General features: G+C 62.5%; 1 protein-coding gene across 3 annotated transcripts in view; it reads right to left on the bottom strand.

The window, feature by feature from the left end:
• The window catches only part of NFIX (nuclear factor I X), a 53,521-nt gene that overhangs the window by 11,650 nt on the left and 25,655 nt on the right, over positions 1 to 16,216 (bottom strand). For 2 of the 3 annotated variants that reach the window (XM_058657704.1, XM_058657705.1), the window contains exons 3-7: positions 4,603 to 4,665; positions 4,395 to 4,469; positions 3,870 to 3,990; positions 2,907 to 3,043; positions 439 to 561 (exon numbers count right to left, since the gene is read on the bottom strand). In XM_058657704.1, the coding sequence (XP_058513687.1) occupies positions 439 to 561; positions 2,907 to 3,043; positions 3,870 to 3,990; positions 4,395 to 4,469; positions 4,603 to 4,665 (519 nt within the window). The remainder of the gene's footprint in view (positions 1 to 438; positions 562 to 2,906; positions 3,044 to 3,869; positions 3,991 to 4,394; positions 4,470 to 4,602; positions 4,666 to 16,216) is intronic. The other variant, XM_058657706.1, reaches the window with a different exon arrangement.

The raw sequence follows: 16,216 nt of genomic DNA, 5'->3' as shown, positions 1-16,216 counted from the left end.
AACTCTCTGCGCCAGCTTGGCTCAAGCCTGGGCTCAGCTGGCAGCTGGGACAAAGCGGCTGAAGCTGGGTGGAGAGAGAGGCCTCTGTCCCCTCCCCACGCCTGGGGTCCAGAGGTCTCCACGGCCTGAGGGCAGATTGCAAGAGGCCTGGGGGTCCAGCCTGGGGCTGCACACAGCAGCCAGGCCCACTTGCACATCCAGAGTGAGAAGCAAGTGGACAGGGTGCCCCAGGAGCAGCCTGGGGTTGGGTGTGGGCAAGGCTTGGCCCTCCATGAGTGAGTGTGTGGCAGGAAGTTTTTTTTTTTTTTGTGGGGGGGGCGCCACTCCATGCCAGGCCGCTGCTACTGCACGCGCGGCCTCCTGGGTTTGTGGGGGGTGGGGAGCTCAGGCTGCCTGTCCTCCCCGCCTGCCCCCCTCCGGAGGCCCCCCATGGCTCACCTGGTCTGACGCCAGCAAGCACAGGCAGCGGGTGGTGGGTGAAAGCCATGCGCGGGGAGTTGCCCTGAGAGGAGAGGGCGCCACAGAAATCCAATTTTCCTGACTTCTTAAGAGAAGCCGGGCCTGGGGGTGGAAGCAGCAACACAGGGCGGGTTTAGCCCAGCTCTGGCGGTAGCAGGGGTGGGACGGGGGTGGTGATGGTGGTGGCGCGAAGCCAGCAGCTTAGTCTTTAGTTCCTAGGCACCCCCCCTCCCCAGCCACCCCTGCCTCCACAGGCCAGCCCTCCTGCCCCCTTTTGGTGCGCAGGCCCTGTATGCGGGTGGGCAGGTGGGCAGTGGCTGCCCCGGGGGTGAGGTGGGGAGGTGTGTACAGTAGGGAAGGGGGTTTGCAGGGGGAGCAATGCAGGAAGGGTCTCCTCTTCCCCCCCACCAGGGAGCCAGCTCGGGGATGGGATGGTGTGGGTGGGAGGGGCATGCCTGGAGGGACAGGCTGGGCCTGCACTGGGTGCCCTGAGCTGCTGCTGTGAGAGGTTCTGGCAGCCTGAAGCCAGGGTGCTCTCCTGGGAAGCACAGTACAGCCATGGGCTGCAGGGACAGGCTGCCCAAGAAGAGCAGGGTCCTGGAGGCTGCCACGGGATGGGAGGGGCCTGGAAGACACCTGATAGGAGACCCATCGCCAGCCAAAGTCACCTCGGCCTGGTGGGCCCAGGGTCCACGAGAGGCTGGGCCCACCCAAGGTCCCATGGTGAGCTTCCCTCAGGGACGGTGAGGTGGTATCAAGGCAGACCTCCTTGGAGCAGCCCTCCTTAAGGGACAAATGGAGTCAGTGTGGGGGTGTTGGGGTGGGCTGGGAGAGAGGCTGCAGAGAAACAGGAGCCATCCTCTCGGTGGAGGGAAGAGGTGGGAGAATGGCGAACTCCCCGTGCCAGCAGAGGTGTTATCTGGCAGCAGCTGGGTGCCACCTGATAGCTGGCACGGTGGGGAGGGGGGAGTGCCCCACCAGCTGTGCACAGCTGTCCCCGCGGCCCGCACGGTGCCTTCCCAGCTGTTCCTCATCCTGCAGCTGGGCTGCTTAATTGGCGATTTGTCGCAGCCCAGGGAAACGGCACACAGGGCGAGCGTGGGGGGAGGGGAGCGAGGGACCGGGAGGAGGGGGAGGCGGGGGCGGGGAGCTGCAGGAGGACTTGTGGGGGCCGTGCGTGGCGGGACTGCTGGAAGGAGCAGAGATGGCAGGTGCAAGAGCAGACAGCCAAGAGAGGAGCGTGAGCGTGCGCGGGCGCCCAGGCGAGGAGGGATCTTTAGCAGTTAGGTCTAGCCAGGGGCAGCTTCAGCCCTCGGGGCAGCCTGGTGGCTGTCACTGCAGAAAGGGGTCCCCCGGACTGAGGCCTGAGGACCACACCAACCCAGGTCCCTGCTGCCACGAAGAGGAGACCCTGAGAGGAGGTGCCTCAGAGCCACACCAGGCATTGTGCTGCTGGCGGGGGCGGGGGTCTCTGCTGGGAGCTGTGGGGTCTACTTCCTCAGTGTGGGCCTGGAGGTGAGTCCTCCTCCTGCTCCCAGCAGCAGCTGGAGGGCCTGCCTTCATCCTGGGGTAACGCGAGAGCATGCAGCGCTCCTCCCACCCCCACTGCTTGTCTACCTGGCCCTTCCCGTAGACAGGACATCTGCACATCTGGAAAACGTCAGATGAGGCGCCCTCAAGTCTGACTCCCTGTTCCCAGCAGACACACTGTGCGCATCTGCCAAGCGTGGGCCCAATACCCCCATAGCTGAGGGGTACACACAGGCAGAAGCCTGGTGCTGCCACCCTCTCGGGCTCACACCCAGGCACACGCATCCCGTACTCTCTTCCCACAGGGCTGTCCAGTCTGCCCACACCTGTCATAGTGGGAGGTGGAGATGGGTGGGTGGGCAGAAAGGAAGTGTTTAGAGAGGCCTAGGAAGAGCCCCCCGCTCCCCTGGTCAGGGCACAATTATGCCCGCTCCTCACTGGACTCTCAGCCTTTCTTCAAAGCTGGGTCAGTCCCCAAGGCTGGTCCTCCCTGGCAACATTTGGCAGTGTCCAAGTCAACCTTGGTCATCAAGGCTGAGGGTGAGAGGTCAGCCCCTGGCGCCTGGTGGGGGTAGGTAGAGACCAGGGCTGAGTGCTCAGCATCCCCCAGGGGACAGGACTTGCCCAAGAGCGAGGCCCCAAATGTCTTTGGTGCCCAGACTGGGAGAGTGGAGGACGGGAGGGCAGGGCAAAGATAGCCATTTGCTGGTCCCTCTGTCTCGTATGGGCCACTCCCAGGGCCCAGCCCTTCACCTGAGCTGCCTGTTCCCCCAGCTCAGTCTGCACTCATGGGGAACATTGGGAGATGAGAGATGAATGGACGGATGGACAGATGGGGCGCACCACCCGACAGCAGCAAGCCAGTGGGAGGCTCCAGCCACCCCACTGCCTGGGTCAGCACGTGGCAACAGCCGTACCTGCATCCACATCGTTGGGCCACCCACTGGACTGGCTGCTGCCAGCCGCCGGGGAGCGGCCTGTCCCAGGATAGAACACGTCATCGACAGGGCTCTCCATTTCACTGTCATCGATGGACTTGGGGCGCTTGGTGGTGCTGGAAGGGAAGGTGAAGGAGAGGAGGTCAGGGGTGCCCAGAGCCCTTCAAGCTTCGTGGGCTATCCACAACAGCCTTCCAGGAGCTCCCTGAAGACCCCTGGGAGGCCAGGCCCAGGCCATCCCATGGAGACAGAAGGTTTCTAAGCTGCACCTTCTCCCCCAGCCCCTGATACCAGGGTCCCCCACACTGCCCATGGCCAAGAGTGGGGCGGAATTCCCACCTGAACCTCACAGTCAACATAGATGCCCAAGGGTTAGAAAACATGACAGGATCTGACCCTCCCCTGACCAGGCGTGACCCGTCTCCACCTGCCCAAGCACCCCTCGGCTCCGTCCCTCGCTCTCCACACCTCCCCTAACCAATGTCAGCACCATGCCCTTCTCTCCTTCAAGCTGGGAGAAAAGCCCTCCTGAGCTGCCCGTGCGTGTGCATGGTGCTGCTGGAAGGAGCTTTCTAGAACCCCCTGCCCTGCTCAGGACCCTTGGCTGCCCTCACCGGGTCCAGGATGCAGTCTGAGAGCTTCCTCACCACCAGACCTCTCTACTTGCCTCTTCCAGCCACCTGTACCCCTGGCCAAACGACCCTCTGAGTGCCTGGGCTCAGATGTCAGCGCCCATTCCCCCCGCCCACCGTCAGCTTTGCAGAGCCTCTGTTTCCCATGCCAAGCCGTGTGCGTGACCACACAAAGCTAGCAGCACTAGGGGTGGCTGGGCCCAGCAGGTGCACCGTGGGCTCAGGCCACCTCTGAGCCAGTGCCACCCAGTAGGTGTGTGTGTGTGAGGGGGGCAGGTGCCTGGGCTGGGGGGGCGGCGCTGAGGCTCACCTGGTGGAAGGAGGGGAGGTGATGGACCGCCGCCCCAGGGTCACCTGGTTTATGTTGTAGTAGCTGGGGCTCTCCAGGTCCGCCAGCGAGAAGTTGGGCCCTGATGCGGTCGCAACAGGAGCTGAGAAAAATGAGAGGTGCTGGTGAGGTCTGGAAGGGGTGTGGGGATGGGGGGGAAGTGTCCCGGGGATGGGAGCAGCTGGGCTGCTCTGGAGACCTCTGGCTGTGATGGCCAGCGACTTTCCTTCCTCCCTCCCTTCCTCCCGTTCTTTCTTGCTTGCTTTCTTTCCCTTCCTCCTTCCCCCCCTCCTCTCTTTTCTTTCTTTCCTCTTAAACAGTGAAGTTCAGAGGTGGGCCAGTCCACCCAGCTCTGGATTCTGTCTGCCCTGGGGGCTCCCTCCCCGGGCGGCGCAGCAGCTCTGAGTCCCACCTCCTTCCGTGTGACCCCGGCCAGCCAGGAGGCCTCTCCCTTGAGTCCCACTTCCTTCTGAGGGACCCCGGCCGGCCAGGAGGCCTCTCACTTACTCTGTGACACTCTCACCAGCTCTGTCACATTCCAGACCCCGGAAGTCACGAAGCAGTCCTGGAAACTTAAGTGCCCTGCAAAAGGAAAAGGGTCATGAATAGGAGAAGGGGTTTTCCACCTGCTCCTCCTAATCTCCACCTTCCCCCCGCATCCCATCCCATGCCCATGGCCGCCTCTGGTTGGAGGGTAGCGGGCAAAGGCACTGACCATTGGGCAGTGGTTTGATGTCCGCGTCTCCTTGCTGGTTGGAACTGTCTGATTGTCCGGATTCTGCAGGAGACACAAAAGTGAAGGCTGGGTCAAGATCAAGGCCTCCCATGTGCATGGACCACAAGGCTGCCCGGGCTCTGGGGGCCACCAGGTCTCCCAGCTACTCAGCCACCTGCCAGGATTTGGGCTGGGACCACCAAAGTCCATCTCTCCAGACCCACAAATGTCAGGAGCAAATGAATATGCCCGGGCAAAGATGCCAGCAACAGACTAGCGTCATGTACAGTTGGGATGGGTGCTGGGGCGCGGGGGGGCGTCTCTGCTCCGTCACCTTCAGTGGGAAGTTACCTCGTGGGCCCCTCCTCCTCCTGCCTTACCTTCCTGCTTGCAGGCAGCGCCTGGCAAGCCTGGGGTGGGAGGAGGGGGAGGGGCCCTGCCCTGCTGCCGCCACCCGCCCTGTGCCCGCCTGTCTGGGCCGTCTCATGCCCTAGTGGCACAGCTACTCGCAGGGAGTCCTGAGACAAGGGCCCATTGTGCGCCAGGAGCTGGCAGAGCGCTGGGGGCAGGGTGGAGGAGCCCGTGTGAAGCATTCCGAGAGCTTGGGAAAGCCCCCTTGTCCCTCCCCGCCCCCGCCCCTGGGGGTCCTCAAAGCTTTGTGTGCCAGGGGCACCACAGAGACCTCCAGAATGCCTGCCTGGGCACGACAGCTGGCGAGAAGGTGGCGGGTGTAGGGAGGGGGCAGGCGGAGGAGGCCGGGACAGGCAGTGGAGCAGGAAGAAGGTTGCACTCGGTAAAGACTCAGCTGCTCGCAGGGGTGTAGGGGAACAACTTTGGGGATGACTTCTGAAAACCTGGGCGCCTGAGTGCTAGCTGGCCAGGCTGGCCCTGCCTCCTGGGTCTTGCCCACCACCCAGGGGCTCAGCCGAGGGCCCGCCATGTCTGAGGTTGGCAGTACCGGCCCTGTGGCTGTGATCTGCCCCCCAGAGCGGCAGGCACACGAGGCAAAGGTTCCGGGTCTTGCTCTCCTGTCCTCTGGCGCGTTCATGACATAAATGTGAGAGAAACAGAATGAAGGGAGTTGTAGCAAATCAAGAAAACAGACCAAGCAGAATGTGTTGTTGAGGGAGATCCCGATTCCGGGTGTGAGTGTGTGTGTACCCTCAGGAATGGCGTATCTGTACCTTGGGACAGGTGTGTGTGTGTGTGTGTGTGTGCGCGCACCTTGGGACAGTGGCCTCTCCAGTCCTAACTTGTCACTATACTGCCTCAGTCCATCCCTAGCCCCCGGGGTTTGATTTGAGCTCCTGTTGGTGTGTCTCCAGGGACTTGGCCCTGGTCCTGCTGCCCAGGAGGTGGGAGTTTCTGCTACAGACGGCATTAGTCTCCACCATGCTCTCCACACCTGGCCAGCTGGGGATTGGGGAGAGCGGGCAGGAGGTCTGGCCACTGTGAAAGGCCACGAACGGGGGCTCAGTGTGTGTGTGTGTGTGTGTGTGTGTGTGTGTGTGTGTGTGTATGAGTCAAGCCAGGTGCACATGCCTAGGACCATAAAGGTGCCAGGCATGGAGATATGCCAGTGGCCAAAGCAGAGGAGACAAATGGGGCTCCTCCGGGGTGGGGGGGCGCAACGGACAGGACCCCTTCTCACCCAGGCCACCACTCCGAAAGGACAGTGCCGGCCGCCCCGCACGCGCGGTGCAGAGGAGCGAGCAGCTGAGGGCGTCTCCCGCAGGCCAGGCCCGCTGCCACGCGCCTCCAGGCGCTGCTCCTGGCGCTGCTGGCAGCCATTTTAGACCTTGGCAGCCATTTTATGGCTGGCGGCCGCAGCCAGCAGTCCCACAAAGCTGTCCTCCCCCCCTCGACCCGCGGCCCCCGCCGTGCTCAGCTTAGCACCAGGACAAAAGGCAGACACACTGCAAATCTGGACCCAGGCTGGGGTCGGAGCGTGGGGCAAGGGGTGGGGAAGCAGAGGACAGCCCTGTGGCCGGCATGATCTCCCGTAGTCCCCGGCACACTGCTGGTAGAGCAAGGCCCTAGGAGGGCCGAGGCCTTGGGCCTGGGGACACCCCGGCTCTGTGACAAGGCGGCTGGACCTGGATCTCAGCTGGCTAGCTCAGCGACAGTGGGTCCCCTGCCCCAGCAGACTGCGGGCAGGCGGCACCTTGGGACCGTATGGACCTGGTGACTGTGGACATACTGGGAAGGAGGCTGGTGGTTCTAAGCTGGAGGCCGCAGGGACCACGCAGGCCACCGCGACCCAGGCCCTCGGGGGAGGCTGCGGACATGTCCTGCCCACACAGAGGCATGGTCAGCAGTGCGACAGTGTGCCCACACTCTGGGGTTGCCACCACTGGGGTGGGGGGGGCAGAGGCGCTGGGTCCTCTATGGGTGCTCCTTGACCCCCTGGGGGGCTCAGGCTCACCCAGAGATCAGGATCGGGACAGCGGGAGAAACCCAACCCCGGCAGGCCCCGCCTCGTGACTGCCTGGCTTTTATCTGGCAAAGTGGGGCTTATCACAGCCACCAGCTGAACAAACACACAAATCCACAGTTAGTGAGAAAAACCCCTCTGCCTGAACTCTTTATCTCCTGCTCACAGGCCCTGCGCTGCCCACTGCCAACAGCACGGGAGGGGACCGGCGGCAGCACATGGGGTGGGGGGCTCCCTGCTCCAGCTGCAGGTGGAGGGCAGCCTCCTGGACCCGGCTGGGCCTCTGCTTGGCCTGTGCGCTTCGGCTCTCGGCCACCCCCTTCTGCCCTCCTTGCCTCAAGGCCCGGTGTGGCCAGCCCCCTTGGCAGGCTGTGCCGCGGTGTGCATGAAGGAGCTGCTCCAGTGCGTGTGTGTGTGTGTGTGTGTGTGTACGCGCTCACTGGGGACAATGGGCCAGCTGGTGGCCTGCAGGCCAGTGGAGGGGCAGGGATGGCGCTGGCTGCCACAGGCAGGCAGGTGCGGGGCTGTGTCTTATCCTTTTGCTGCCTGCCCGCACCCTGAGGCTGTCTCCCTGCTAGCCTGTCTCCCCGCTGGGGCCACGTCTCCTGGCAGCCTCTCTCTGCAGCGTAATGGCCAGAGATGTGGAGGCTCTAACCGCACCCGCCTCGGCTCAGAGCCACCCTGATGGAAACTGGCAAAGCAACTGCAGCCCCTACCTGGCACCTCTCTCCGGAGGCTGCCATCCCCTCCCCCCTTTGCTGGGTTCCTGGAGTGAATGGTGACTGGACTAAGGGGGGAGTGGCGTCACCTCAAGCTGAGGCCGGACAGTGTCTCCATGTGGCGCAGTCATCATGCCCTATGGCTGCCCTGGATGGGCTTATGTCTAAGTCCTTCCTTGGGCCAGGTTGGCAGGGAAGGAAAGGCTCATTCTAGGTGCTTTGGGGTCTGGCCGGTGGTGCCTATGGCCCCAGGGATCCTGGAGCTACCCACTCCTCCTGGGCATGGGCGTCCGGGCCGTGGGGTAGATTCCTACAGGTGGCAAACCTGGACTGTGGCTCGGCCTTTGCCATGGGACTTGGCTCGGCTGGGGTTCTGGGCCATGCCCAGCACAGAGCCCTGAGTCTGGCTCCAGCAGCTCGGCTGCCCTCTCTCGGTCCTGCCCTCGCTCCTGCTGGCCCATCTTTTCTCCCTCACTTTGTTTGCGTGCATGAGTGTGTGGGACACGGCCTCTTCTGATCCTGGAGGGCACGCTCTGCTGCCAGGACGAGCCCCTGGCACGATACCCAAACCTGGGTGAAGCGCACACTTGAGTGTATGTATGTATATGTGCGTGCGTGTGTGTGTATTCCTCCCCCCCAGTTACAGGTGGGGAAATTTATGGCTCCCACTAGGTAAGGGAGGAATGTCTGTTCCTTGCAGCCAACACTGCCCGGGCTCCCACTCGCAATAAACTTGCTCTGCCAAGGGTCTGCAGCTGGGCAACCCCTCCGACTTTGCCCACTCTGGGGGCTGTGCGAGGCGCCTGGCCCTGGGAGCACTTGGGAGTGTCACCAGGCCTTCTAGGAGAAGGCGAAGCGAGGAGGAGGAGGAGGAAGAGAAGGAGGAGAGGGGGGACCTCCGCGGCCCCCAGAGAGGAGCCCCTCTAACTGCAGGCTTTAACTGACTGGCTTGAGGGGCAGTGGCGGTTGGCAAGAGCCCCACAGACAGGTGTGGGCGCCTGTGGCAGTCACAGCGTCTTCTCCTGGGAGGGGACACTCTGGCCCTCCCCAGTACCGGCCCCCCTCCGCTGGGATTCCGGAGCGGCCAAGGCACAGGAAACTCTATCTCGAAGGGAACCACAGGCTGGGCCTGTGGCAATCAGAGCTGGAGAATACAGCCATTGTTGCCTCCTGAAACCCAAGTCTGCGAATCCGAGACACCCCGAAAAGGGGGAGCGGCAGACGGACGGACGGACGGACGGGGGCTCATAGAGGGGCTCGCCTTGCCTGAGCAAGCAGGGCACTCGGGGGGACGGAGGCTGTCCTTGGGAACACGGGGCATATAGAGGGCAGAGGAAGGCGGGGCTGGGCCCAGGCCCAGGGGCTTCCGGGCCCTTGCTTTGTAAATCCCTCCACGCCCCAGGGCCGCCGCCAGCCTCACCCTGGGCACCTCCTGAGGCTTGTTCCTTCCTCTGTCATCCCTCGACACTGGCATGGCCTGGAAGCTAGAGGCTGGCCCGACAGCACAGCCCTGAAGCTGTGGGTGGGAGGTGGGATGGGCCAGAAGACATGTGTCCTGCCTTCCAGAGTCTGCAAGCTGGGACTTGAGACACCTGCTCCGAGAAGGGAGTGCTGGCAGAGGGGCTGAGCGGTAGGGGAAGAGGAACGGATGGCGTCTGGGGCCCGAGCTCAAGGGCAGACAATGAGAGAGGGGACCCAGTGATTAGGTCATGGGGACGCCACCCAGCCAGGGCCAGCACTGGGATGTGACAGTTCATCTTCCATGTGCAACTCTACTAGAGCTACACAGCCACTTTGGGATGCCCCGGCACCCAGGAGGGCGGAAGACCAGGTATAGGTCTCTTCTTAAAAGCTTCAGTCCCAGACAGTGTCCGGATGGAGAAGACCACCCCCACCCTGCAATGGAGGTAGATGGAACCCCCCCAGCCCATGCCGTCCAGTCCCCAGGCACCGGTTACCTTCCTCACACACGGACGGGCGTGTGTGCCTGAACCCATCACAGCCGGGCCCTGCAGGGAGCTCTCCCAGGCACGTGTGACCCACCACCTGCTTGAAACCCAGGGAGGATGGCTGAAGATAGAAACTGGGCCCAGAGCAGCAGCAGCAGAAGCCGGAAGGCGGGCAGGACCTGAGCACACAGTCCCATTTCCCCAGGGAGTGACCAGAAGCCGCCAGGAACAGGAGAGAGGAGCGCCATGTCCCTGGTACATGTGGACGGAGGGAGGGCAAGGCCCCATTGTCTGTTCCCAGCCTGCCCTGGCAGTTCACAGGTGAGACCCCGGCCACAGCAGTGCCAGACTATGCCATTGGGCCTCTGGGCTCCTGCTGACCTACCCAAGGCTGGGAGCTGTGCAGGCCTAGCAGCAGGACCTGGGGGCTGTCCCAGGTGCCTCAGGGGTGTCTATAGTTAGGAATCGCCAGCAGAGCCCAGCAGACAGGAACCAGAGGTGACCCCATGCCAGTGCTGAAGGAGGGGCAGGGCCCCAGGGAGGTGGAGGGGTGCCCCCCTCGGTCCCTCCCCTGCTCTGTGTCTCTTAGGGCTGCAGAGATTCCAAAGCAAACAGGAGGTGGAAAGAGGAGGGGGTGGCCAACAGTGACAATGCCCGGGTCTCTGCACCCTGACATGTCCGTGCCTCAGAACCCACTGGCCCAGTGACCACCTGCGGATGAACAGTACACTACTTGTCGGCATCCCAGGGGCAGGAAGAGACTGGAAATGCATGCAGAATGCTCGATCAGGGCCAGGCTGGGGCTGGGCGTGGGCCTCACAGCATCCCCCATCCTAGGTGAGCTTCATACCCCTACCCACACCAGTGAGGCCGAGGTTCCCCAGCTTCCTAGCGGCAGGAGTGCGCTCTCCATCTGTGGTTGCAGAATGTGGGGTCTTGCCCGAGGTGGACCCTCGGGGTCCACAGAGTAGACAGGGAGTTAGGGCCTGGGTGTGCAATGGCCAGCGGAGTGTGAGTGGGGATAAAAACAGGAGAGACAGCATCTATGCCCCAGGACCCCGAGGGGCCCAGGCCAGCCCTGGGAGTGGACTGCGGCAGATGCCAGGCACACAGGTGCTGGTCCACTACAGCAGGGCATTTCACCTGGCAGCACTGGTGGGGGTCGCGCCTTGGCTGGCAGCTACAGCCAACGGGGTCAGGAGTTGTATGATGGTGGGGGGCCCAGGCAACTCCCCACAGCCCCAGCTCCTGAAGCTTCTGTCTCCTGCCCCAATCTGATGACAAGCTGACAACACAGGACACCTCTCAGTTCCTGGTGCCCCCACCCCCACTCCCTCTATTTCCAGCACTGCCCTTTCTGGCCCGCGGAGCTGCCCAGGCCAGCCAGGCAGGCCAGACATCCGTCCCCAACCCCCAGCTGCTTTCGCTGCTATTAATAGCATCCCCACCTCCCAAAGCTGTGCATCACCCAACCCCCCAGCCCCCAAATACACTTGCCCTTGGTCTAATGAGTCCTCCTCCAGGCTCCCATCCCAACCTGGTATGAGATGGGGTGGACAAGGGGCTGTGGGGGCCACGCCACTTGGGGGGCATGCCTGGGACACGCAGGAGTTTGGGGGAAGGAAGGAGTAGGGGTGATAGACAAAAAGGAGACGAGGCATGCCAAAGGAGGGGGTTGCGGGCCACAGCAAAGTGGTTCAAATACAGACAGCTCTGAATCGGGCAGACAGGAAGGGGAGCAGAGGGGCCGGCAAGGCACAGGAGTGGAGTTCTCTTTTGGGGGGACAGAAACTGGGCAGGGGGAAAAACATTCCTTAAAAATAAAAAAAAGGTTGGAAAAGCTTTGCTTGCGTTACGGCCTGGGCGGCCCAGCAGAGCCCCGCATAGCTTCCCCTCTGCTTGTGGGGAAGGGAGGAGGAAGGAACATTCGACTAGATGAAACGGGGGGCGGGAAGAGGCTCCCCCCTCAGAGCAGGTTACTGCCTCCCAGCCCTCGGCAAGAGGTGAAGACGGGACAGGGTTGGCCGGGAGCATCGGTCGCCACGCTTGTAGCTTCACCTGTTTCCATTCGCCCCTGCCTCTCGCTGCCCAGGAAGCCCACTGACTCTCCCACCTGCATGAGTAAGGCAGAAGCCACCTGCCTGCCAGCCCCAGGTGCTCTAACTCCCTCAGCCCTGAGGGAATTGCCCTTGACCTGGAAGGTGCTTCCTCCCCCACCCCCCCCCAGGGACAATCAACTGCTTCAGGGAGACCCTGCTCCTACCAGGGTCACAGCTGGGCCACCCCCAGAGCACCCCCTGAGTCGTCATCTCCAGGGAGGAAAAAGGTTTCTGTGGGGCTGGGTCACCTCCAGGAAGAGACCTCGGAGCCTCGTCCTTTTATCCACTGGCCAGCCACCCGGCGGAGGGAAGTCCCACTTAGCTGGCACCTTGCCCAGTGAGGAGAAAACGCCTTTGTCACAGGCCCAGCACTCAACACCCACGCCCCACACACAGCTAAACCTGCCAGCTCAACAGGGATCGGGGCACAGGCCCGGGCACGCTGGCCTCCTAACTGGGTGCTGGACCGCCCAGAGGAAGGGACAGGAGCGTTCTCTCCAAAGGCGGGCTCCGAGGCAGCCGCCACCCACAGCTGTCTGTCCACACGGGGCGTGAGGAATTTGAACCCTAGACTTCAAATTTCCCACCAGGAGCCCTGGGAGCCAGGGCAGGGCTGGGTCACACAGATGGCCTCCTGGAGGGCCCAGACAAAACCACCATGGCCTGGACATGACCTCGTAGACCTCTGCCAATGGAGCCCAGTGTGTCTCTGCCACCTCTTGGTGAGAGGTGACCTGGTAGTTCAGACATTTTCATAAAAGATGAGAATATTTCACACACTGTAAAGTGCCCAGCATATATAAGGATGACCAATATTTGCAGACACGATGGACAGAATTATATCTATCCTCCTGCCTGGCAGGTGTCAGATTCCCCCATTCCTAACGTCCTGACCAGCAAAAGGAGCTGGGGCGGGAGACGGCCTGGGGCCAGCGGACTGTGGCCAGAGGCCAGTGCCCAGCGGCCAGCGCGCACTCTCCGGCGCCGCGGCTAGGTGGCGCAGCGAGTTAACACTAGCTGCCCTCGGAGGGCTGCGGCATGGCGCGCGGGCAGCCGGGCCCAGGAGCTCCAAGGGGTTGGGGTTACCCCTGCACACCCACCACGAAAAAGGACAAGGACCTGGCGGCTTGGACCCCGGGCTGGGCATCGGGCAAGGAGCTGCCCGAGGCAGCGGAGTGCCGTTGCAGCCCCTGCCAAGCACACCCCGTGATGTGCTGGGAGGGCTCAGCTTCCCCGTTGGGTTTGATTAGGAACAGCTTGCGAGGAGAGAGCAAGAGGTGGGGCGCCTGCCAGGTGCAGAGCTGGGGCGCGGAGCGGGTGGGTTGTAATTCAGAGAGACCCCGTTAGGAGGGAGCTCTCCCCTCCACACGAGGCGTGGGGGAGTGTGTGGCATCGTGTCCTGGAGACCCCCACAAATATTCTTCCCACGCTGGGGACGCTGTCAAATTTTGTTTCTGCACTTGATAAATACTGGAGAAGAAAGATCGCCTCTACCTCTCCCTCCTGCCAAAAGAACTTGAGGCTAAAAGGCAGTGATTAGGAACCAGAAAGAAATGAAGAAAAGTCAGGAAGGGGGGTGGGAAGAAAAAAAACCCTTGCACTCTGCAGGGGCAGCGGCAGCCGGCGGGCGGGCACACCCTCCCCGGCCTGCGGCCTGTGTGGAGAAAGGCCCCTTTGTTCTGCCCCGAGGTTAGCCGAGGTGAGGCCCGCCCCCCACTCCCCTGACCCTGGGCAGTGAGTTTCACAGGGTTGGGCAGCTTTCCTGGCCCCCCAGTTCTCTGCCCCAGGGTAAGGGGGTAGCTGAGTCCCTTTTCCCACCCTCCACCCTCCTCCCCCAGGTTCCCCTGCGGGTACCTGCCTTGGTAGGTACAATGCCCACACTGCCAGCCATTCATAGAATTTCCAGGTTTCTCCAAAGCTGTGGATGGCGGGCGGGGGGAGGCGGGAAGGGACAAGGGTAGATCCTGCACACAGTAGGTGTCAGAGGACATGTAGTGCTGGCAGCTGGTGCCCTGGCAGGCAAGGCTGGCACACCCCTCCCTGTTCCTGCTGCTGCTCCCCCTTCCCCTGGGCTCTGAGCTGGGGCTGCCCTCAGAGGACAACCAGACCTGAGCTCACCCCTCCAGATCCCGAGGACGGGAGGACAGAACTGCTTGTCTGGCTCCAGGAATAAAGGGTTGGGGGCTTCTAACAGATGGTGGTGGCTGGCAGAGGCTGGCACCGCCATCCGTGCCATACCCGGGGCCCTAAGGGAGAAGGGGGAGGGATGGCATCTTGTTGCCACCCGTAGGGAACCCCAACCTCCCACCCCCCACCAAGCCCTATCGTCTCATAGTCTGTGCTTTGGCCTGGAAGCCTGGCCAACTCTGGCTCAGGCAGTCCCAGGTCTTCTGGAGAGGGGGGCCTTTCTCCCCCCGACCCCCTGGGGACCCCAGCCTGCTACCAGCAGTAGCTAGTCAGCCAGGGGGTGAGAGGGAGGGAGGGGGAGCAGGTATCAGGGGCACCCGCCCCCAGGCCCAGGTCAGCCTTGGAGCTGGAAAAAGGGGGCAGGGCCCCAGGAGAGGAGCTAGGAGCAGCAGCTGGAATCGCAGGCAGCCTATCAGAGGAGCTGCAGCTCGGATACGCGATGTACTGCCAAACTCCAGGCCCTTAATTCAATTATGCGCCGGACAGACGGCTCCAATTTTTCTGTGTACGCGTGCACGTGAGACCCCCGAGGCCTGGGACCTGCCAGACGTGGGAGCGTGCATGTGTGCCTGCCACAAACGAGTGGGTCCTCATAGTGCAGGATGGATGGCAGGAGGTTAGGTCTCCCAGGGGTGCGCCCAGTCAGAGCCCAGTGGCTCTGGGGCAGTGGAACCCCGGGACTGGGCCCACAATAGTGCCAGCTGCACCCTGCCCACCTCCACCAAAAGGACACAGACCTATACTGGGCCCCAGGTGACAAGCTGCGTAGTACACCTTGCCCGGCCTCTCCTCTCCTCTGCTCCTTCAGGCCTAAATTCCAGTCCTTGTTGAGCTCTTGGAATGTTCCAGAGCCTGCAGCCATCCCTGGTATGGGGGATGCTGGGGGGGTGCACAGTGACAGGTCCCTGGGCCTGGAAAAGGGGCTGCTGTATGTGTGTGTGTGTGGGGGGGTGTCCTCAGCTCAGCCCAGGCTCAAGCCACCTCAATGTGGATGAGCACATGTCCCTCCCCGCTCAGGCCTCAGAGCTCACCTCCGTCCCCGGCGCTCCAGGAGCCCTGAAAAGCCCCCTTCTGGGAGCAGGGCCAAAAAGATGGAATAAGGACATTTATAAGCTGCTACAAGGGAAAAAGGCACAGGTGGGGAGAGAGAGCCGAGGGGGGCCCCCAGGTAGTGCTGAGGGGGGAGGGGTGGCCTTGGTGGGGGAGGGAATAGGATGCCTTCCTGCTGTCCACCCCCCTCACCCCAGCCCAGCTCGGTGGCATCTGACTCCAGAGGCCAAAGTCCCCTGCCCTGCTTGCGCTGCCTTGCTCACCACCGCCAGGCCCAACAGTGCCACCCCGGGGCTGTCTTGTTATTCACGGTGCCCACCCAATGCCAGCTTCTCTTCTGCTGATCCACGAGGCTCTGAGACACCACTGGGCATTTCTTTTTTCTCTATCTCTCTCGTTGGCCTGCCTCTCAGCCTGGAGGGCAGCAGCGGGGAAGGCCCAGGTCCCCCGGGAGCTGGGGCTGGGGCAGCAGGAGCTGGCTGTGGGGCTCCGTGGGAGCAAAAAGCCAATCTCCGGCTTGCGTGGAGGGCTCTGCGCACAGCTAATGGGAGGCTGGCAGCGGCAAATTGCTGTTTACTTTTAATTAAGTAAACAATGTCGGCTTTCCGCCTCCTTCGCTGCCATCCCAGGCAGTAATTTGGGGATGACAATGGGGTGCTTTCCTTGTCCCTGCCTTTTTCCCCTCCCTCTGAGCACTCTGCTTGCCCCAACTCCACACAGACAGCAGAACCTGTCCCCTCCCGCCTAGCCTCCTGTGCACCCACCTCAGGGTACCCAGGGGTTCTCTATGCACTTAAGATCGGCTCAGGGGTGGCATTGGTTCAGAGAAGACCGCCAAGGACTTAACACAGGACCCCTTCTGGGTTGCTTGCTCTGCTTCAGCTATTGTCGGCGGTGGCAACTTGCTGCTCTCGCTGAGCCAGGGAGGCAGTAGGGACGTGATGGCTAAGTGACAGGGCGCCTGAGATCCACGTGGGAGACTCAGGTTGAATGCCCGGACTCCTCCTGCACTGGAAAGTGAACCAGTAGCGTCCTGTCGTCAACAACAAAATGGTGCCCTCTCCTTTTGCGTCCTCCCCAGGAGCCTGTACCCCCAGCACGGTGGTCTCCGGTCATCTTGGAGGGTCAGGCTAACCAGAGAACAGGGTCCCAGGTCAGCCAGAAGTTTCTCCAGGT

This window comes from Ochotona princeps, chromosome 33, assembly GCF_030435755.1.
Source record: "Ochotona princeps isolate mOchPri1 chromosome 33, mOchPri1.hap1, whole genome shotgun sequence".
NCBI lineage: Eukaryota > Metazoa > Chordata > Mammalia > Lagomorpha > Ochotonidae > Ochotona > Ochotona princeps.
Note: the sequence above shows the minus strand (reverse complement) of the source record. Positions and strands in the feature narration are given on the sequence as shown.